Below are 23,061 nucleotides of genomic sequence, written 5' to 3'. Positions count from 1 at the left end.
GAAACTACAAAGACGTAATTCATAGATAAGACGGTACGGTCACTTTCCTTCCATATGCATTCATATACATATATATAGATGCGATATTCATACCCCAATTCGCTCAGAGCGTGACTGCAGCGCCCATGCAGCGCCGTAATAAATATGAACTAATTGTTGCTATCAGTGTGTGGTTTTCATGGGTTTTATATGTTTGTTAAAGAAAAAAGATATTAAGTAATTGTTATAAATAATAATAAACAAGATACAGTAATAATGTGAACGATGAATGATTATTGAAATTATTAAATTTACTTCAACGTAGTTAAAACATAATTAAGTATAATGATTAATTAAATAAAGAAATGCAGTAAACATTTTTAAGGTTAAGTGCCTCAAAGCTTATGTCATAATCTTGGAATAGTTCTTAATAAAAACAATATAATAATGATAAAAATATTTTATTAATAGAATAAGTAAATAATAAATTAATTTACTCATTTTTTTATTTTTTGGTCAAACTAAAGACTTACAATAGACTTATTATAGAAGAATGATTTGATTCCATCATCTCAAATAAAATTGCAGGAAAAAAAAACACACAAAATTTCGAGGCTGTAAATTGAAGGAAATATTGTTGGCAAGTAGGTAGAACTCAATACCTCGACCGATTTTTTCCTCTAATGAAATGTTCACTGCAAATGCGATCATAGGGCTTGGGAACCCACGGCGGTGATCCATCAACAATACAAATATATATTGCTTTATTTCAGCATTGTATTAATTAAAACTATTTGACAAAATAAACATTTATCGCTATGTGATAACTTTTATTTTTCTTTTAATCAAAAATTACAATTATTATATAATAAAATGTAATTAATATATAGATAATAGTTATACATAATCAAAATACAAATATATAAATATATATTTTTCATTATTTCAGCCTTGTATTAATTAAATTGTTTTGCAAAAAAAAAATTTCTAGTAGCATTAAATTTTGATAATATAACAATTTATAGACTTATAAGAGCGTGACTGCAGCGCCCATGCAGCACGCCGTAATAAATATGAACTAATTGTTGCTATCAGTGTGTGGTTTTCATGGGTTTTATATGTTTGTTAAAGAAAAAGATATTAAGTAATTGTTATAAATAATAATAAACAAGATACAGTAATAATGTGAACGATGAATGATTATTGAAATTATTAAATTTACTTCAACGTAGTTAAAACATAATTAAGTATAATGATTAATTAAATAAAGAAATGCAGTAAACATTTTTAAGGTTAAGTGCCTCAAAGCTTATGTCATAATCTTGGAATAGTTCTTAATAAAAACAATATAATAATGATAAAAATATTTTATTAATAGAATAAGTAAATAATAAATTAATTTACTCATTTTTTTATTATTTTTGGTCAAACTAAAGACTTACAATAGACATTATTATAAAGACATGATTTGATTCCATCATCCATCAAATAAAATTGCAGGAAAAAAAACTACATTAACATTTCGAGGCTTGTAAATTGAAGGAAATATTGTTGGCAAGTAGGTAGAACTCAATACCTCGACCGATTTTTTCCTCTAATGAAATGTTCACTGCAAATGCGATCATAGGGCTTGGGAACCCACGGCGGTGATCCATCAACAATACAAATATATATTTTGCTTTATTTCAGCATTGTATTAATTAAACTATTTGCAAAATAAACATTTTATCGCTATGTGATAACTTTTATTTTTCTTTTAATCATAAAATTACAATTATTATATAATAAAATGTAATTAATATATAGATAATAGTTATACATAATCAATATACAATATATAAATATATATTTTTCATTATTTCAGCCTTGTATTAATTACATTGTTTGCAAAAAAAAATTTTCTAGTAAGCATTAAATTTTGATAATATAACAATTTATAGACTTATAATTTTTCTTTTTGCTGAACATAACAATTTTACAACTATTCATAATACTCCGAATTGTACTTTTATAACAATAAGGTTATGATACTTACTTTATTCTTCTAACCGCAGCGATCCAATTTTCCCGTTGATTTTCTTTCCACTTAGCTGTAGAAAATGAATAGAATTTGCAGTCACTTTTTCTGCCGGTATTTCTACAACCCACTACACAGCAGCTTTGGTGGCTCATTTTTAATTATCTCATTTAAATTTGAAATAAACAAATATTTTATGTGTTTTTGTTTAAAATTTCGGTTATAATAGCTACATTTAATGCTCAGAGTAGCCACTACGAACGCTTCGGTCGATTTGACTTCCCCTTCCATGCCTTCGCACATAGCCAGGGCCATAGATAAACAAGTATAAGTGGCCAGGGCGCCGGGCAAGTCCATAAAAATGTCAGTGAAAACGCCGTGTCTTCTCACGGTGGCCGAAAATTGCAACACTAAACGGTATGGCGTTTGACAGGTTTCATTTGAAATTACGTTTTTGTCAAATATTGTTTCAAATCGCAGTTTTTATTTATTTCTAAAATGATGCGGCGTATCTGTGCCTTCAAATAATGCGGCGTATCTGTGCCATCAAATAATGCGAGTATAATAAGTGGAGAAAGTACATGAACAGAGTGAATTTTGTTATAGTTTCGAAAGAAAATTCAAGAAGAAATAAATTGCTTCATTGGATAGATTCAGTAAAGTGGTATGCACTCATATTAAAATATTTTTGTTATTGGCCACCACATTAGAACAAACGTGATTAAAAGTACGATAAAGTTTTAAGACAAGGTCATAGGATATTTTATGATTTGCATGTTGTATGTGTTATCAGCTAAACAAATATTAGATCCTTCTGTTAGCACTTTGTCGCAGAATGAATCTCGTATTTGACATTTCTCTGCACTGCAATTTGATTTTATTGGTTTGATTGATATCAGCTAAACCCAACATCTACAACAATTATAAATAAATGCATTGATAAAGGTAGCTTTCCAAAATGTTTAAAATGGTCAAATTTAAACCTATTTTTAAAACAGGAGATAAACTTGACTCAAATAACTATAGACCAATCACAGTTACAAATGTGCTTTCAAAAGTTTACGGAAATGTAATTACGCCCTTTGCGAAAACCATACTGATTGTCAGCTACTGCATCTATTCTTTCGTGAATTATTTTTTAAAAATTTACCCGCTGTATCCGGCATGCATATCGGACGGTAGGATGATGGTTTATCTGGTGGTTTTCGTAGTGAACAAATACGCGTGAAATACATAATTAAAGAAGAGTATTATATTACTGTAAAATGTCTCGATTTGACATGCTTTCTATCATATTTATGCTTATTTATCTATGCTTTGTATCATTTTATTTGTGAAAATATTATACTATCATAAAAAAAATTAAATTCAAACTTTATTGCTGGATCTTCCCTTACCGTAATAAAATATTTGAAGAATATTAAATGTTTTCAAATATATAATTATAATATTTCAAGCATATTCAAGTGAGGTTTTGAATTTTAGCTAGAATTAATATTAAAATCCAAATGCTTTTTGATATTCAGAAATTTTTTTTTTTGGAAATGTAATTTTTTTTTTGTTTTTCCCAAAAATAATCGTTTTGTTATAACAAACAAAAAGTTTTTTGAAACATTCAAACGGATGCTTCGTTCTCTCAAAAACTATTATTATTTGCACCTTATTTCCAAAACGGCTGGATCTGTTTTTTCCAAGAACCAATCACCACTTCTCCCCATCATTGGGAATTGAATGCTTTTTGAATCATTCAAATCGGTTGATGTGCGCGCCCACAATCGTGGACAAAAAGTTGTATCCACACAAAACATATACGCACACACATATATCAAATTTTTCTATGGTATGCCGAAATGTTCAGTTATATGTTTACTTATATATGATCTTAAACATAACTAGTTGGTATTGGCATTTTGCCTTGAGGCAAGTTACATGAACTTCCCGAAATGTTCAAATAATCGACTTAATCCATGATAGATAAATTAATTTATGAGTAGTTAAAAGTATTCGAAGTGGATTTATTGCACATTATTACATTTTCAAAATTCATCAAAGTTTGAAAAAATATTATAGTCTTTGGGTCAAAAGTTATCAATTCATTAAAAATTGGAATAATGAGTTGCAATTTTAGTTAATTAGAAGAAATGACAAATAATGAACAAATTTAAAAAGTTAAATCCTACAGACATAAAATATATATTGATATCAAAATTGATAGAAAAACTAAATTCCAAGAATTAAAATTTATTTATGAGTCATGCTTCTTTAACATTAACTTTGCATTTGATAGTTATTTTGCTTTCCAATCAATCATTAAAAAAGTTGCATTCTACAATATCTTGAATTTCTTATGATTCGATTGTGTCAATAGAAAGTGCAGCAGTCCTTTCGGCTGGAATGTTAAGAATATTTCTGAGCATTTTATACTCTGTTGCAATTTATACCTTAAAAAATTGCATTGTTGTCTATCCTTCTTAACTCCCTCAACATATAATGGATGTGTCATACATTTTACATGCCCTTGGAATGAAGACACTCCTATCCTTAGTCACTAGATTCTGCTGCAATTTGTATCCCCAAGAACATCTAATAAACATAACATGTTGTAATATAATATCAAGTCGTAATAGCAAATAGTATTAAAATATTCAGAATTATTATTATGGCGAATACAAAATGGCGAATGGCAAATCTAAGCGATCCATTTGACGTTTTACATATTTAGTAACAACATCTTTTTTCGGCATCAAGACACTCCTATCCTCAGTCACTAGATTCTGCTGCAGTTTGTATGCCCAAGAACATCTAATAAACATAACATGTTGTAATATAATATCAAGTCGTAATAGCAAATGGTATTAAAATATTCAGAATTATTATTACCTTTTCCACTGGAGTTGCAGAGTGTTCTCCTGGTCATTATAGACATGAGAACTATTCTGTGAAATATAATTGTACATTTCTAATTTGTTCACTTCATAAAGCCGGAAAGAGTGCATTTTATATTATTTCTGAAGTTACCACAAGTTGGTGGGTTACATTTTGCCATATTAAATTTCACATAAATGCTTACTTGAATACAATTAATTACAGAAACAACATCGAACCACAAATTTTGATACAAAATGGCGAATGGCAAATCTAAGCGAGTAATTTTGACATTTGAAACCATCACATTTTGAAACTAGTAGCGACATCTTTTTTTCGCTAAAAATAGTAGTCCTTTCCAAAACAGGGTAATATACATGGCCGGTAACATAGATAAACAAGTATAAATTTTTAAAGAAATTTTTAAAAAATTTTTAAGAATAAAAAGAACAGCAAATTTCTAAAAAAGAACGTATACTTTCCAAACAAAATAAACCTCGAAACTAAATAGAGATAAAACTAAATTCCTAGGATTAAAATTCATTTACGAGATGTTCTTCTTTATTATCTCTCCATTTAATAGTTACTTTGCTATCTAATCAATCATTAATAAAGTTACATTTGACGAAATCTTTAAATAGTTTCTGTGTATGAGTGATTTTTAAAAATCACATTTACTCATTTTATGATCATGATGAATCCATTAACATTAAAACTTCCATAAAAGATAAAAAAAACTATAAAGCCAGGTGTTTTCAATAAACAGAATAAAAAGTATGCATTTGATACCTTTGCAGACTTTTTGTACAGTTTCAAAGCAAGAATTATGTCCTTACTTATTTTCTTTGCAAATGGTATTAGAATTAAAATTACTTGGCCCTTTCTCTGGATTGCACACTGTCGTGTTTTTTTATTAGATTGTTTTGTTTACCCTCTATCAGAATTATCGCCTGATTCTACATCAGAATGCTCTCCTAGTCGTGAATGCGTGAGAGGAAAACTCTTTCATGATTCCCGTAAAGGAGATTTGTCTAATCCACACACTTCAATACAGCTCAAAGAAGCCTAAACAAGAAGCATATTATTATATAAATTATTACAAGAAAGACAGATACTTGATTTAAAGATACAACTACATTATTCAAAATAAAATATATAAGCAACTTGTATTTAGTTACCTGAAGTAAGATTACTCTCCTTCGACAATCTGCCACTGCCTTTACATCATTTTTATGAATTGACATTGATATACCAAGTTCTAAAATAATTATATTAAAATACATCATACAGTACAAATCCGGCATATTTAGGCTCCGGAGAACATGAACTTTAGGATGCTTCTTGAATTGATTGAAAAGTGTTTGACTTCTGACATTTTCATCGTGTATTATTATTATACATTTTCATTATATAAATAAATATAACTCATCATACATACCTGGCCATCAATTAAGACGTGCAATTCAATATTCATTAGTTGAAACAACTTGGCACGTGACCATACTAAATTTATTTATTAAATATTCACTAGAACAGAAATATTTAGCAACAACATATAGGTTATTGGCACATTCGTACGACGGCTGTCAAATGCGCGAACGAGCGTTGTTGTAATTGAGCGAATGTAAGCCATCTATAATCTAAGCTTGGCAATACCCAATGTCAAAACACGGTAAAGCGTATTTGTTCAGAGATAACCCCCCATGGCCGGTAATCTCCGAACAAATGAAGATTACCGTGTTTTGAAATGGAATGGTATTTGAATAGTTCGAAGGATGGCGCTACGATTTCCAATTTCATTGATCTAGCAGCTGGCTTGTTGATCTACATTGATTTGATCGGCCATCTTCTATAAGTTGTCAAATTGTCATCGCGTATTGTAGTTGAGATTTTCTGTGATTGTTTATATATAATTATGTTTTGGTGAATACTTTTTTCATTTATTATTAAGTTAAAATGATAAAGTGTTATGTGCCAAATTGTTATAACCCCAAATATAATAAAAAAATGCATGTTTTTCCGGCATCTAATTATCAGGTATGTACTTATATAATGATGTATTATGCATAAAATGAATATGTATCATCACAATACAATTAAAATGTTATATATATATATATATATATATTTGTGTAAATATATATTATATATATATTTGTGTGTAAAAATTTGTGTGTAAAAAGATGCTTTCAATTTGGATGCAGAGGGCGAATAATCTTTTAATGGATGACCTAACTCTTCGGTTTGTGGCACAAATCAACGATAATTTGAAATCGAAACCAAATAGAAGTGTCTCCTTTACGGCAATAACAAAATAGTTTTCAAGTCACTGGAGAATGCTCTGATACAGAACCAGAAGAACAATCTGCAACTCCAAGGACAAAGCCAAGTAATTATAACTCTAAATACTTCAATAACATTTGCAAAAAAAAATTAATAAAAGAATCTTATGTTCTTAGGAGATGGAAGCCTAAACACCTTGAAAAAGATTTTTGCAGCACCTCTAAGATTGTGAAGTGCAGGTTAAAAGTCACCTATTCTGACACCAGTTTTCCGAAAAGGTATTTTTTCATACTAATTGCAGCAAAAATATTTAATATGATAATTACAATATCTTCAATTAATATGATATAACAATATATTCAATAGAAGTCCTTGATGGTAGCTGCAAATTGCCGCAGAATGCAATGATTAGGCGTAGGAGTGCCTTAACACCCAGAAGATGTATGATACATCAAATTTTGTTTCGGGATTAAAATGCAATGCAATAATTTAAAGGATAAATTCCAACAGAGTATACAATGTTCTGAGAAGTTTTCAAATATTCCGGAAACTTAAAATGTAAGGTCAAGAATTTTGATAATGTCTCAATTAAGAGAGCATACTCAAAGACCAGACAGTTTATAAAGCGCAAGGGTTTAGTTATAGTTTTAACTAAATCTCCTTGCAATAAAAACTGGATTAAAACGATAGATAGATTTGAGCTACAATTGGTATAAATTAAAAGTAGTTCAGGGTTTTGGTTACTTACGTTTAAAAACACTTATACAGAAACTATTCAAAGATTTCGTCAAATATAACTTTATTAATGATTGATTAGATAGCAAAATAACTATTAAATGGAGAGATAATAAACAAGAATGTCTCGTAAATGAATTTTAATCCTAGGAATTTAGTTTTATCTCAATTTGGATATCAATATATATATGTTTTGTTTTAGGATTATTTTGTTTGGAAAGTATTCATTCTTTTTTAAAAATGTGCTGTTCTTTTTATCCTTTTAAATTATTGCATTACTTGTCATTCCTTCTAAATTTGTCATTACATCATCAATACTCCTGCACTTTTTACTTCTTAGTTTTAAGTTTTAATATATTATTATTAGTCATTAAGTAATTAATATGAATAAGTTATTTCTAGAATATTAATAGAATAAGTACTTTAAAAATATGTCTGTAATATACTTTAATTAATAGTAGTCAGTTATTTCTGTTTAGTTTATAATTCTTCAAAAATATGTCTGTGATATATTTGAAAATATATTTTGTATTTCGTATGTTTTGTTCTTATTTCAAATAATATTTTTTTTCAGATTTTTGGGCTGTATTGATTTGATGTACAAATGTAGAAGTAATACCAGGGGTTAATTTACATACTGTATGTACATGTGCTTCCATGTAGTGATCTATTCGTAAATTAAAATGAGTGTAACGTCAAATGGCCCGAGATAGCGATCTATTTATGCTTATTTATCTATGGTAATATACATTTGTTCGGAGATAACTCCCCATGAAAGCGCTATTGCCAAGTAGCGCCCTTAGCAATCACTAGCACTCGGAGTCTGAGTCTACCTTTATTCTATGATATGGTCTATATTCTATGGCAGCGATGTCCAACCTAAATTACTCTTTGGGCCAAAATTTAGGAATATACAAGGCACTGGGCCGCAACAAATCTGGAAAAACTAGTGGTGCATGGCATCGCGCCTTAAGGCAATTTGATGGAACTTCTCGTACCGTAATTCCAAACTTTTAAAAGCTTTAATATTTTTGAAAACTTTGATAAAATTAGATTTTTGAGAATCTTGAAATTATTGAAAAAAGTGGATTTTTTTTGAAAAAAAAAATTTTTTTTTTGTATTTTAAAACTGTTTGAACATTCTTTTTTTTTTTAATAATCGTAATATGAACATTTTTTCGAAGATAACTCCCCACGATTACAATCATATGGACTTATAGACTGGTGAATGACTCGTGAACTAGTGTTGCCCACTTGTCCATAGAGCCGCTAGGCTCCAGTTGTCCGTTGCGTTGACAATTATTTGTCGTTATCTGTCAAGCGCTATCCATAGAGTATCATATCGCCATCTATTCATTCGATTAATGACCATTACTTTCGGTTGAAGCTGACTTAGTGTTCAGACTTCTATATTAGCCTTTACAAAAATTATTTTATTTATTCAAATTGAAAATAATAATTTGTGCGATTGTTGTTTGTCATGGGGCCGCACAAAAATCGCCATCGGGCCGCATGCGGCCCGCGGGCCGCAGGTTGGACATGGCCGTTCTATGGTATAGTCTATCTTTATTCTATGATATGGTCTATATTTTATTGTCCAAAGGGTCTAAGGCCTAGACAATACCCTGTGTTACGTTTATATTGTTTTTGGTTTGAATTGAAGAACGTTTGTTTATTAATATGGCTTCATTGGATGCGTCAGGAAGCAAAACGGATGAAATACCAAAACGTAACGTTAATGCTAAAAGATCGGAATATTTAGAATGGGAAGAATATTTTATGGCCGTGGCGTTTTTAGCCGCAAAACGTAGCAAGGATCCTGTATCTCAAGTATGTCAACGAATGAAATTAACCTCAACTTTCTTTGATAAATTTTCTTTTATATAAAATAATGCACACCATGCATTCTATCACACTAAAAATGTAGGAAAATACATAAATAGGTACTTCAAATTTTACATTTAGTAAAAATAAAATCAGGCTATATCAAAATCAAAGTTAAATATGCAATCTTTTGATATAGCCTAGTTGAATTTTTACTAAATGTAAAATTTGAAGTATTTATGTATTTTCCTACATTTTTAGTGTGATAGAATAATTCAGAGTGTTTGTGTATTATTTTATATTATACAGATAAACCTTAGACTAAATTTAACAAGTTTTTTCTTAACCTCAAGTAAGAATGAAGCTACTTCAAATGTTATAATAAATGTAACATTTGTTGTAATGATGATGTATCAAAGGGCATTCGAGTAAAGTGTGCATGTTAATTTCAATGCACAAATATAATTATTACTTCGTTGTACAGTAAATTTATGCTGATGGTACCTGCTTAAAAATATGTGCTTTTGTTTTAATATTGTGCATTTGCAGTTACCATTCTCATTAGATTATTGATCAATTAATTTTTATAATCAGCTGACTGAGCTATAGTAGTAAGTATTTTGATCAGAAATATTTAAAATAAGGTTGATCACATTTTGGCTGTTGTCATGAACTTTGTCTGCACATATTTTTATCTCATTGTGTTAAGGTATTTACTAGTGATGTGCCAAGTTGAATATTTTCCATTTTGATTCCGATTAAAAACAAACCTTATTCAAATCATAATTTGAATCTATTAGATCCGAGCTTATATATAGACAAATACTCAAGTCCAAAAAGTATTATTAACATCCCGTATGGTAAGTTATTGTAATCGTCCAAAAATCGAAATTGAAAATTTTTGCATATCTTCACGTTTTGAAGATTTCTGAACCTTTTGCATACCTTATAAGGAGAAACTGCACGTAGCTAGTCTCGAACTTAGATTTTATGCTCAAACTGACCGTGGTAGAATATTAGAGGCAGATGAAAGCGGTTTAATTATAAAACCAATTAAATTTTTTGTTTTAATTTTTTAAATTTTCATAATAAATTTTAACTAATTTTTATTTTTTGTATTTCATTGTGACACGGAAAATTCGAGCAATATGCCTTAAGGCACGATGCCATACACCATTAGTTGATGATTTATTTTTATAAATATAATAAATATGATATAAATCGTTACAGTTCCATTTGATCTCTTTCTATAAAGTAATTGAAAAAAATGTTCATACCAGATTAACTTCTTTTCTCCATAAATATATTTTATTTAAGAATAAGCATGGGTTTCATAGAATGATTCTATTTCTCATGGACTTTTTCAAAAAAGCCATATTTTATACATCAGTATTTTGTTATCTATAAAAATGTTTGGTACTTTTTATTATAAGAAATATTATAATTTTAATTAACTTATCTCTTAATAAACTAGAATATTCTGGTATTTGTGGACGATCACTGAGGCTATTTGATTTCTATTTGTCTAAGCTGACTCAAAGCATAAACATATGCTATACTTAATGAGTGCAAACAAATAACTTCTGTCAAATTAACTAGTTTGAGTGTGTCTCGCACATTTATCTACATTAACAATTTACCTCTTTGTACAATTGTTTCATCCATGCTAAATTTCTTAAAGAATTATAATTTGAATTACAAATGTCAATAATAATGATATGGTGTAATAAAATCATTACTTTTTGAAGAAGAGATCAATTATTCAACTATATTACCTCTTTAATCATCAACAATTCAGCATATAATTTAAATTATTCAGATCACATTTCGTGTTGCGCACTCTAAAATCCAAGCTCGGTTTAAATTATTTATTATCCGTTTAATATAGCAACTTTTATTTTCATATTGCACACAATATCCAAATATGTGTTTTGTTATCGGAATTGATCAAAATATTTAAAATTCAGAAAAGAGCATTGTGGATATTTTTTCCCTTTCCCAGAAGAGGCCTCCAGAAACATTTTTCACTAACGTATTATTGTAACTGCTCATGTTCTGCTGGTAAAATTTTCTTCTATTAAAAACAATATGAAACTTTTTAACATGGCTTTGACCTCCTACAACTACATCACCAGGCATAAACTCATAAGGTATGCACATGCTAATTAGTTAGGTCTTTTTTGAAACTTGGACAACAAAAAATTCCATGCTTCCTAGTTGCGTCCTAAAGTTGCGTTTTATGATATTGCAGATTTTTTTCAATTTGATTTCAATAACTATTTTTATGCATAAGTTCTTCACCTTTATCTATGTAGTGACCATTTGATCCTCTTGCGCAACCTTGCTTTTTTTTGTTAATAATTGTTATTATTATTAATATTTTCTGCTGATAAACATTATATTTAATGTTTGAATATTTACTTCCAGCTCTTCTCATTTCAGAAGCTGGTATTGTGCAACTACTATATATGTTATAAAATTATTTTATTATAATTTATAATTGTGAATAAGCTCGTCTCTTCTGAAATAATATTGTATACTAGCTGACCCGGCAGCAAAGCTAAGCTAAACAATTTCTAGAGAATCAAAAAATTAAGGATGTGTAATTTGAATGCTACAGACAATGAGATATTATGAAAGCAATAAACCCCAAAGTCTACTTGTTCAATATTATATAATTTATATTAACAATATTCGTTTGCCGATATTTTGTTAATACAATCGAACTGGAAGTTTTTTTCACTTTCTATGAAAAACAAGGTATAATCCAATTCAAGCCTTTTTTGGTCTTTCGACTCATTACAAAATATAAATAATCAAATACTGATCACGTTTCAAGTTTTTCAGATTTTTTTAAATTCTGAATTTTTGTGTACGATTGAAAATAATACTACTGAGCTTATACAAAATTTTCGAATTTTTGCGAGGAGTGGTAGATAATATACTATTCAGTGTGACGAACTGGAATAAATGGCACAAAGGTCATCCCATCCCAATGGCGGGGTAAATTGGGACAATGTTTTATTTTAATTTGAAAGGTATTTTTCAAAATAATCATGTTATTCAACTAATGCAGAATATAAATTCTATTGATGCATTTTTTACACAGATAGCACTGTAAATACCCTTGATCTAGTATTTTGTCAGAAATATTGACCTGCAGATTTGAATTTGAATTTGATTTTTTACACCTTTGTCAGGGTTAACGTTCAGTTGTTTTTTTACCTCACCCAGGTGTAAGCTTTTATAGTGGTTATATATAAAAAAACTGTTAAATCTCACTTAAAATTAACATTACAGTTTGTGAAACAACTAAAAAACATAGTTTGAATCTATATTAACACACTTTGTGCGGGCCGGGTACTGGTACTCGATATTAGGACTGTCAGTTAACTGCGGGTGCGGGTATTGGTACTCGGTCGGACACGCTAGATGCGAAGAGCGAACGAAATTTCTTACTGTGAGCGGTTGCAAATCAAATTTTACATATAAATTAAGGTTTTTTTTATTTATTCTGTCGAAGAAACTATTACGTGATAACAACTATGTATATATTCGATATATAGGATTGTTTTCTTATAGAAATATTAAAGTTATTTATAAAAGTATCATTACAAAATGAAATTCAATGGACAAGATTTTATATTTATTGCAGAGTATGTTGGCTGTTTATTTTTCACTATTCATTAGTATTAAGTTATTATATTTATTAGTTAATCAGCTTTTTGTAAATATTCTGATATTCTAAATTGTTTTATCGGACTATTTATTTGTATTTGGTGTTTTACTATTTTGTTTTTTAGTTAATGTAAAGACTAAACGAGCAGATAATACATAAATTGTTTTAGCGAAAACTAAATGTTAAATTTCAAGAATTCAAAAATCAAAAGTTATATGAATTGTTTGGTTTGTATGACCGAATATCATCAGAACTTGGTAATATTTTTATAGAGTGTACGTTATACACGCGCATATATATATATATATATATATATATATATATATATATATATATATATATTAGAGATGGGTAATTCACTCCGGAGTTATCACTCCGATACAACTCCTCCCTCGGAGTGAATCCGAGTGGAGTTGTTTCACAGGATTTGTCATATCCGACTTCCCTAAACTGGTATTAAATCTGTTAACTCGTGCAGACATTTACTGTTTTTGTCAGTATTGCTTTGGGAAGGAAGGGTCACTTTCTTGTCTCACAGGCAGTTTTATGATCTTTTAGGTATACGTTTTTTTCCAGAAAATACAAAAATATTACTTCAAAGATACAGAACAATGAAATTTTGTTCAAGTGTGAATAGCTTCAATGTATAATTTATTGAATAGTAAGGGGTCGTATTTCTAACTACGACAATTTTTGGCCGTGAATGAATACACGAAACAAAATACATTTAATCTGGTTTTTCTATAGCCTGAAATAACAATACTTTAGAGTGCAAAATATATCAGTGACGTCAATAGTATTCAGCAGCAAAAAATATATAGTATTAAATTTTTACTTTAAACAATTATATAATTGTCAAAGTAATAATATGCTAATCGAACTACCCGATATAATATTAATTCTCGAATGAAAATAGCAAAAGAAAAAATTAGAAAGCAGAAGTATTAATATTTGGTGAAAATATTTTATGATACATGTTTTGCTTTTATTACAAAGTTTACTACATTAATTTTATATAAAATTAATCCAAAAAATCAATTATTTTCCCATCAAAAGAAAATAATTGAATTGAATTTGATTCTCAAATTTTGCGTTTTTACTTTGGTCAACACTGTTAAAATTACGAGTCATTGAGTCGATCATCTGGTCGACCGAAAAGCTATACAACTCATTCATTTGTCATTTATTTGTGAATTATTTAGAAAAATTATTTTGTTGATATTTTTTTAATTTTTTTATTCATGAATTTTCATTTCAAAAAATTAAATGGGATTTGACAAATCCTTAGATGTATAAACAACGCACTATTGAACACATTTTTGTCGAATATTTTGGTTTCAAAGTTGTCGGAGTCGTGGAGTTGTTAAGCGGATATAACTCCTCCCTGAAGCGGAGTCAAATCCGAGTCGATCCGGCTTCGGATATGATAAGCCCATCTCTAAATTATATATATATATATATATATATATATATAAAAATGGAGCTCTCTTTCAAATGTCCGAATAAAACTCGAAAACGGCTGAATCGATTTGGCCAGTCTTAGTCTTGAAAAATTCGTGCCAATCCAGAGAAAGTCCAAAAGGTGAGAAATTATTTCAAATCCGCGTGGAAACTTTACATTTTTAATTTGAAAATTTTTGTTGAAGCGTAATTTAAATAAAACAGTGGACGGTGGCAATTGCGTGAAATGTCAAACGCTTTTGACAGATAATGTTCAATTACGTTTAATAGGATGTTTTACGCGAATATTATTTATTTATGATAAATTTGTAGAAAGTAGTTTTGTTTGTAGTTTTATTTATATAGAAAAACGTTAGTAAACTGGCCGCAAATGTTTCAAGAGACTCAAAATATAAACATTTTTGATATGTTAATATGATAATGCACTTTTTGGCATATTTTTCTCAAACACGGTGCTCTGAAAGAGTATATAAGAGCATGTATAATTATATACTCATTGGTATTTATAAAACATTTTCTAGGTTATCTTATTTTTTATTTATCTTATTTAAATTCAGAACCTAAATTTGGTATCGATCAAATGGACATTTTGTCGAATAACATTTTTCCAGTTATAATTTCCCAGAATTTATCGCAGAATAGATATTAATATATGAAGGTCCGCAATTAAAAAGGTCCACCACCGATGTGCCAAAAATCAATAAAGTTAAGCATTGTTTAACAACAATATTTGAAAGTAGAGGAAAAAAGATGTATAGCCAGCTACAAACTTGATTTGAAAACGATAATCTTTGAAATGGGGGAGATAAACGGTAATCTTTGAAAATCCATAATAAAAGTATTTTCTTCCGTTGGTAGTTTTAGCATTAGTTAAAAATGTAATTATTTTGTAAAATACCTTTAAAATTATAATAAGGCTTTAAACCTTTTGCCACCTGCCCGTTACAAGTTACCCCGCATATAGGATAAAAGGGTCTAGATAACAAATTTTTGAAAGACATCAAAAAAGCACATTTCTACAATGTTGAAGTAGAAGTCAGTTTACTGAACGTAGTCAGATAATTGTTCGTTTGATATGTGTTATTTGTTGTGATATAATTATGGTTTTCAGAATATAGTTTATATATGCTCAAAGTCAAATTGGACTTTTATGCCTCGCCCTGCTCTACATATGTACTTTTTATTAAATTTACTTTAATTCATCGAATGTAACTTGAAACTTTGCAAAAAGCAGGTCAAAGAAGAAATACTTAATTCACTTTTTGTCTCTCCTCACAAAAATTTGAAAATTTTGTATAAGCTCAGTAGTATTATTTACAATTATACACAAAATCCAGAATCCAAAAAGAAAAACTTGAAACGTAATTAATAAGCCGAAAGACCAAAAAGACTCGGATTGCATTATACGATGTTTTCTATAGTAAGTGTATAAAACTTGCAGTTTGATTATATTGACAAAATATAGACAAACTAATGGGTTTTATTGTTTTTATAATACTTAATTGTATACAGCATTCAAACAACACATCCTTATGCACTTAAAGTATTAATATTTTTGATTCTCTAGAAATGGTTTAGAATATACCTTATTTAGCGAAACAACGTTTGCCGGGTCAGCTAGTATATATATATATATATATATGTGTTAAAGAAGTTAGTTTTGATGTTGAGAAATATGAGTAGGTTCTTCAAGGGCAATACATCAAATAAAAGGCAAAGATTTAGAAGTTAATCTTTAATTTTTTCTGAACGTTTCGACATAGGATTTTATGTCATCATCAGTGGATCTACAGAATGAACATTGAGAAATTAATATAAACTAGGAAAAAATGACAGAACTTGGAAAAAGAACTATAGATACAAGTATTATAATTATAAAAACAATAACAATTATAACTAAACAGATAGACAAACATAAGAAATGAAAAGTAAAAAGAAATATATACAAACATACAAAAGCGTAATACAACACATAAATATGCATATAAACAGTACATATATATACAATATACATGTACAAACACATCACATATACATATATAAATATATATATATATATATATATATATATATAATATATACACATAATACGTATATATACATACATATATATATATATATATATATATATATATATATATATATATATATATATATATATATATATATATATATCTTGTTTTATTTTTCGACTTGTGGCTGCAAAACTGCATCATATATATATATATATATATATATATATATATATATATATATATATATATATATATATATATATATATATATACAGACACATACACATATATAAACAACAAAGGTAACTTACATAAATATGGTCTTACATCAGTAATTAGCGCATGACACATAATTTTGCACTATCATATACACTAACTTGTTTTTTGTTTTTGTTGAACAGAGCATAGCAAAATATTTGTGAAATATAATATATTTTGCACGGAAAAAGTAGTTTATGCGTACGTTTCCGAGGCAATAATGCCACATGTGCTTAAAAATTATTTGAAGAGACCGTTTGAAGAATAGTTGGCGAGGTTTTTACAATCAGTGTTTCGAAGTATGGGTAAAAAAGGCTAAGATTCAAAGTTCGGGATCGTACCGCGTAAGGGTAGGTTTACAGGTTCGGAATTAAGCTAGTTAAGAGGAAACAAATTTGGAAATATTATTGAGTATCACCTGATAATTTTTACAGAGTAAGGAGGCATCACACCTTTTATTAATGCAAGATTTATTAATGCTGATTCAGCAAATCTTCTCTGAATAATGTTCCGTTCGCGATAAAGTATACTAGCGTTGTAAAAGTTAAAAGAATGTTTAAAATTTTTAAATGTTCTGTTATCATGGTTTGATTTTGTTGCGGATTTTTTGAGTTATTATCATGTTGTTTTAGCCGTTTTATTAAATTCTGTCCTGTTCTTTCATCTATGTAAATGGAATCAAAATTATTGCATTTTAATTTATAGACAATATTTGATGTGCGTTCTAAACTAGTGGGTGATTTGAGGTTGGAAAAAAGAGAGCTAAGGGTTAAGTCTATGTTACAAATTTTAACAAAATATGGAACAGAAGCCGCAAATCGATGTAAACATCTATCAACAACGCATCTCACCTTAGCGAAGACTATTAACAAGCGGAATTTTCTCATTAAATGTAAGCATGAAAATGTGTTACCAAATGTCATCTCCAACACTTGTTTGTTCAAAAATACACCTTATGAAACAAACCACAAATTACAAAATAGCTTACAAATAGTACTTAACAAAATATTAAAGTTTGAAATTTCGACCAGTGAAAAAGACATCATTTAGTTGAACAAAACAATAGTTAATCTCAAACATGATATTCAAGAAATATTAGCATTAGATGAGTATGATAAATTCTTTAAGCTCGAACTGAAAAAATATAATAAAAAATTCAATCATTTTAAAGCCAAACATCAAAAAAAAATTATTGAAATTAATAGAAAATAGGGACAAATTACATCCAATATTAAACGTAGGATTAGATTGGAACAAATGGCTCATAAATAAAATAGAGACAATTATACCTGATAACATAAAATATATTCTAGCCTTAGGACCAAAATTTGCCATCCAAAAAAGACATTTAAAATACAACGACATTATAAAAACCATAAGCAGTCTGGAAGCTGGACTTAAATTGATCAAGAATCCAACAAAAAAGGATATAAATTTCATCAGAGTCACTTCCATACAAAAATTATTGAAGATTTTGAAGAGTAATAAATAAAACATCAATTCAAAGAATAATTTAGCATACATTCATCGGGACATAAAAGCTGCAAAAACCTTTCTAAAAGAGAATAGCCAATTAATTTTATGTAAAGCAGAAAAAGGAAATATTTCAACAATTCTGTTAAGAGTAATTATGAAAAAGAAGCAATGAACATCCTAGAAGACAAAACAGTGTATGAGGAGTTACCGAGTGATCCGAACAATTACCATCATAGACAAGCTTTTAAATACATTAATCTTTTGGAAAAAAGGTCACATCAACAATTCTATTGCCCTAAAGTTAAAAATCCAACACTCTCTAGTACCTAAATTCTATTGCCTTCCCAAAATACATAGATCTAACTGCCTTTTCAGATCTATAGTTTCACACATTGATTTACCTTATTATAATTTATCTAAATTCTTTTTCAAAATTTTAAAAAATGTTACTGTTGATTCACCATATTTTTTGAACAATTCATACAGTTTAGTAGATCGTATAAAGGATTTCAAGATCCCTCATAATTTTTTCTTCGTTAGTTTTGATGTTATCAATCTTTTCAGCAACATTCTACATAAATTAGTTATTACCGCCATTAGAAGTAGATGGTTGCAGATCGTTGAGTACACTTCACCACCTCTTGAAACATTTATTTCAGGAATAGATTTACTACTGAAGGCCTCATATTTCCAATTCAATAATAAATTTTATACTATGATAAGAGGATGTCCTAGTGAAGTCCTTTAAGTCCCGTTTTAGCAGACTTAGTGCTACGAGATATAGAGAATAGTGTGTTGAATTCTACAATTTGCAAACCACTACTATATTTTCGATATGTTGATGACGCTCTTTTATTAATTAACAAAAATGATATAGAGAATATTTTTCAAAAATTTAATAATTATAATTCTCATTTACAATTTACACAAGATTTAGAAAAAGATAACTCTATACATTTTCTTGATGTTCAGCTCATTAACGACAAGGGTATTTGCATTACCAATTGGTTCAGGAAAGATAGCTGGTCAGGCAGGTACACTAACTTTAATTCTTTTACACCTCTCAGTATAAAGATATCCACAGTTCTCAGTTTAGTAGACCGTGCAATTCTTTTATCTAACCCAAAATTTCACAATCACAATATCAAACTAGTCATTAACACACTACTCATGAATAAGTTTCCCTTTCAAAATAATCAATCCAATAATTAAAAATAGAATTACATTTTTATTAGATAAACAAATAATAACCACACATTGCCCAAATAACGTATCAGAAAATAAATGTTTTGTGAATTTTCCATATATAGACAAAGATTTACACCTTTTATCCAAAAGACTTTTTAATAAACACAATATATATAATAAAACAACATATCCGTGTCACCCTTACTACAGCTGCAAGACATATACACAAACATTAAAGACAATATATCTACCAAAAAAAGAAAAGATGTTGTTTACAAAATAAACTGAACTGCGATTCATCTTATATTGTGCAAACATGTCAAAATTTAGAAAAAAGATTAAGACAACATGAATTACAAAGTAAACAAAGTAAAAATAATAACATACAACAAAAAAGTACACTCGTAGACCACGCTATCTCTAACAACCATGGTTTCGATTTCAATAATCCGCACATATTATATTATGAAAAAGATTTATTTAAAAGAAGTATTGCAGAATCGATGTTAATAGCTCATACAAGTAATACATTAAATTTACGGACAGATACCAATATATTACATGATACATATCTAAATCTTATTAATACTTTGTAGCTTTTTATGTACTTATGTATGTATGTGTATATATGTGTATGTATATATGTATAAGTGTATGTGTAATATGGTTGTATGTATGTGAGTATATGTGAGTGTTTTTATATTATGTAGATGTGTGTTTGTGTGATGTATGTATGTATTTATATATATATATATATATATATATATATATATCTTATATATAAAATTCTTCTGTAACAATGTAAGTTTCATTAATTCTCCTAAACTATAATTCGGATTTTCATGAATCTTCCTGAAGTTTGTTCGGAAAATTTTCTAGAATGTTTTGTTTCATAGAAATATAGTTAGATTGTAGAAATAAATGGAAAAAAATACAAAAAACCGCTTATCATTGTTTGCCCTTGAAAATATTTGAAGCTTAGTTTGACATTAAAAACAATTGAAGACTGTCATTTGCCAAACATTTCTATTCACTTATAGGCTAAGGCAATATTAAAATATAATAAATTCATGATTATGAATAAGGAAAATGTAATGTCTACATTATTAATTAATAAAAAATTATTTAGAAGTTTCATTGTGTCAAAAATTCATATGTTTATCATTGGGTACGGAATATTTACTCAATGGAGCGCTTTCGGTCTGAACTTTTTTTTTACTGTTTTCCATTTCGTTTGGAATTTTGGAACTAGGTTCATCTTACTCTTCAGAAGTGAAAACAATTTAGACTCCTTTACCACTTCTCGGGTGGATGACATTTCTTTTCAGTGGTGTAATTTTACTTTTTTCAAAATAGCGTTGGGTATCGATAAAAGAACTAATTATAAAAGAAAAATGTTTAATAATGTTTTTCAAAAAAGAAAATACTTTTCAAGTTACTGGCTACTGAAAATTTGTTTCTTTTTTGCGTTTTTCATCAGTTTTTGCTAATATCTTCAAAAATATACATTTTAACGAAAATCATGTAATGAACAAAATTATATCAATTAAAATCTTAATAAATCGCTATATTATAGTGTTTTAGGAACATTATTAAGCTAGATATAAAAATGGGTTTTTATAGTGCTCAAAATAAGCTTTAATGAGTACTTCTGCGTATAAAATGAGTAGACTATCATGCAAATAAAAGACGCATATATATATATATATATATATATATATATATATATATATATATCATTTAAATCAAATAGTTTTTCAGTGCCATTTTCACCAAATTTAAAAATAATCGTATTCCATCTAGAACTAACTTGGTTTAAGAGATCTTGATGGATTCTAGAAAATACCACAACTTTAGTACAAACGATTTTCAAAAAACTCATGATTTCATGAAAAAAAACATTAAAAAATACATCCAATTTCTCATTATAATATCTCTAAAAAAATACGTATAAAAGTATATATATATATATATATATATATATATATATATATATATATATATATATATTGATTGTTTCTTTTCCGAACAGTAAATCCAATAATAAAAAACAATTTGTTTTTTGAAGATGTTTAATACGACGTTTCGGAACTAGGTACGTTCCATCATCAGGTTTATTCTGTAATAATTTATATATCCATATCACTAATTTTTTTTTTTTTTTTTTTTTTTTTTTTTTTTTTTTTTTTTTGTTAAAAACACTCGATTTTTTTGGAAGATATTTGTAGATGTTACGACTACACAAGACTTAAACACACTAAGTCTTGTGTAGTCGTAACATCTACAAATATCTTCCAAAAAAATCGAGTGTTTTTAAAAAAAAAAAAAAAAAAAAAAAATGTTAGTGATATGGATATATAAATTATTACAGAATAAACCTGATGATGGAACGTACCTAGTTCCGAAACGTCGTATTAAACATCTTCAAAAAACAAATTGTTTTTTATTATTGGATTTACTGTTCGGAAAAGAAACAATCAATATATTGAAAAAATCCAGGACTTATCTATTGAATATATATATATATATATATGAAAATTCGAGGTATTTTACTGACTAATTATTGTTGTTTATTATTTTTCCATTACACAAATATTGATAGAGGTATTAATTAAGGAGTGCGTGCCTGTCCAACCAGAGGTCTTTCGAGCCCTTTAACCCTTCGCCGTTTCACAATAAGAGAAGTTACGGTAAAATTTATGATAAAGAAAGTTGTAACTCATTTAATCACCTTTAAAATAGTGTATTACAAGTTCTGATAAAGTCAGAATTAAAAGAGTAATAATCCAATTAATGCGGTGGATGGTGACGGAGTGCAAATTGATTTCACTTCTGAACTTAAGATAAGGATTAGCCTATTTCCAAAATATAAAGTAAATTGGAGCACAGTATAAAAATTTACAGAGCAATAATTTTGTTGATCGTAAGTTGAATAGAGCACATGTGAACAGGATTTAACAAATTAATTCACTTCAAATATAAACTTAAGCAATAATGTATAATGATTTATTGGAGAAAAAAATGTAATTTAGATATTAAAATTACTAAAAGCCAGTTAAAATATGATACGAAATTATAAAAATTATAGGCAACATTATTGAAGCAATTATTTTGGGTAGAAAAATAAAAGGTGATATTGCTTCTTTATATTAATTCTTTCTGAATTTGTTGTACTTTTTAAAAGATTTCAATTTGCAACACGTGTATCTTATGCTATGACCATAAATCACAAAGGCAGACTATCATTTTTAGTGTGATAAATTTGGAAAATCAATGTTTTA

At 28.2% G+C, this 23,061-nt stretch overlaps 1 protein-coding gene and 2 long non-coding RNA genes across 3 annotated transcripts in view; 2 read left to right on the top strand and 1 right to left on the bottom strand.

Annotated features, from left to right (window-relative positions):
- Positions 1–5,840: 5,840 nt before the first annotated feature.
- LOC113371629 lies at positions 5,841–6,513 on the bottom strand. The gene is made up of 3 exons (XR_003366640.1): positions 6,300–6,513; positions 6,040–6,119; positions 5,841–5,926 (listed from the first exon to the last, which is right to left on the bottom strand). It is a non-coding gene; the product is annotated as an uncharacterized LOC113371629 (long non-coding RNA).
- Positions 6,514–6,746: 233 nt separating this feature from the next.
- On the top strand, positions 6,747–7,768 carry LOC113371493. Its single transcript, XR_003366629.1, has 4 exons — positions 6,747–6,898; positions 7,066–7,250; positions 7,321–7,422; positions 7,511–7,768. It is a non-coding gene; the product is annotated as an uncharacterized LOC113371493 (long non-coding RNA).
- A 1,718-nt stretch (positions 7,769–9,486) lies between these two features.
- LOC113370573 (deoxycytidylate deaminase) overlaps positions 9,487–23,061 on the top strand; it is a 46,071-nt gene continuing 32,496 nt past the window's right edge. Inside the window, exon 1 of the mRNA XM_026611262.1 lies at positions 9,487–9,709. Coding sequence (XP_026467047.1) covers positions 9,560–9,709 — 150 coding nt within the window. The 5' untranslated portion in view covers positions 9,487–9,559. The remainder of the gene's footprint in view (positions 9,710–23,061) is intronic.

Source organism: Ctenocephalides felis, unplaced genomic scaffold (genome assembly GCF_003426905.1).
Source record: "Ctenocephalides felis isolate EL2017-DRISC unplaced genomic scaffold, ASM342690v1 CF-g0.4_SCAFFOLD_01492, whole genome shotgun sequence".
Classification (NCBI taxonomy): domain Eukaryota; kingdom Metazoa; phylum Arthropoda; class Insecta; order Siphonaptera; family Pulicidae; genus Ctenocephalides; species Ctenocephalides felis.
This window is presented reverse-complemented; position numbering and strand designations above follow the sequence as displayed.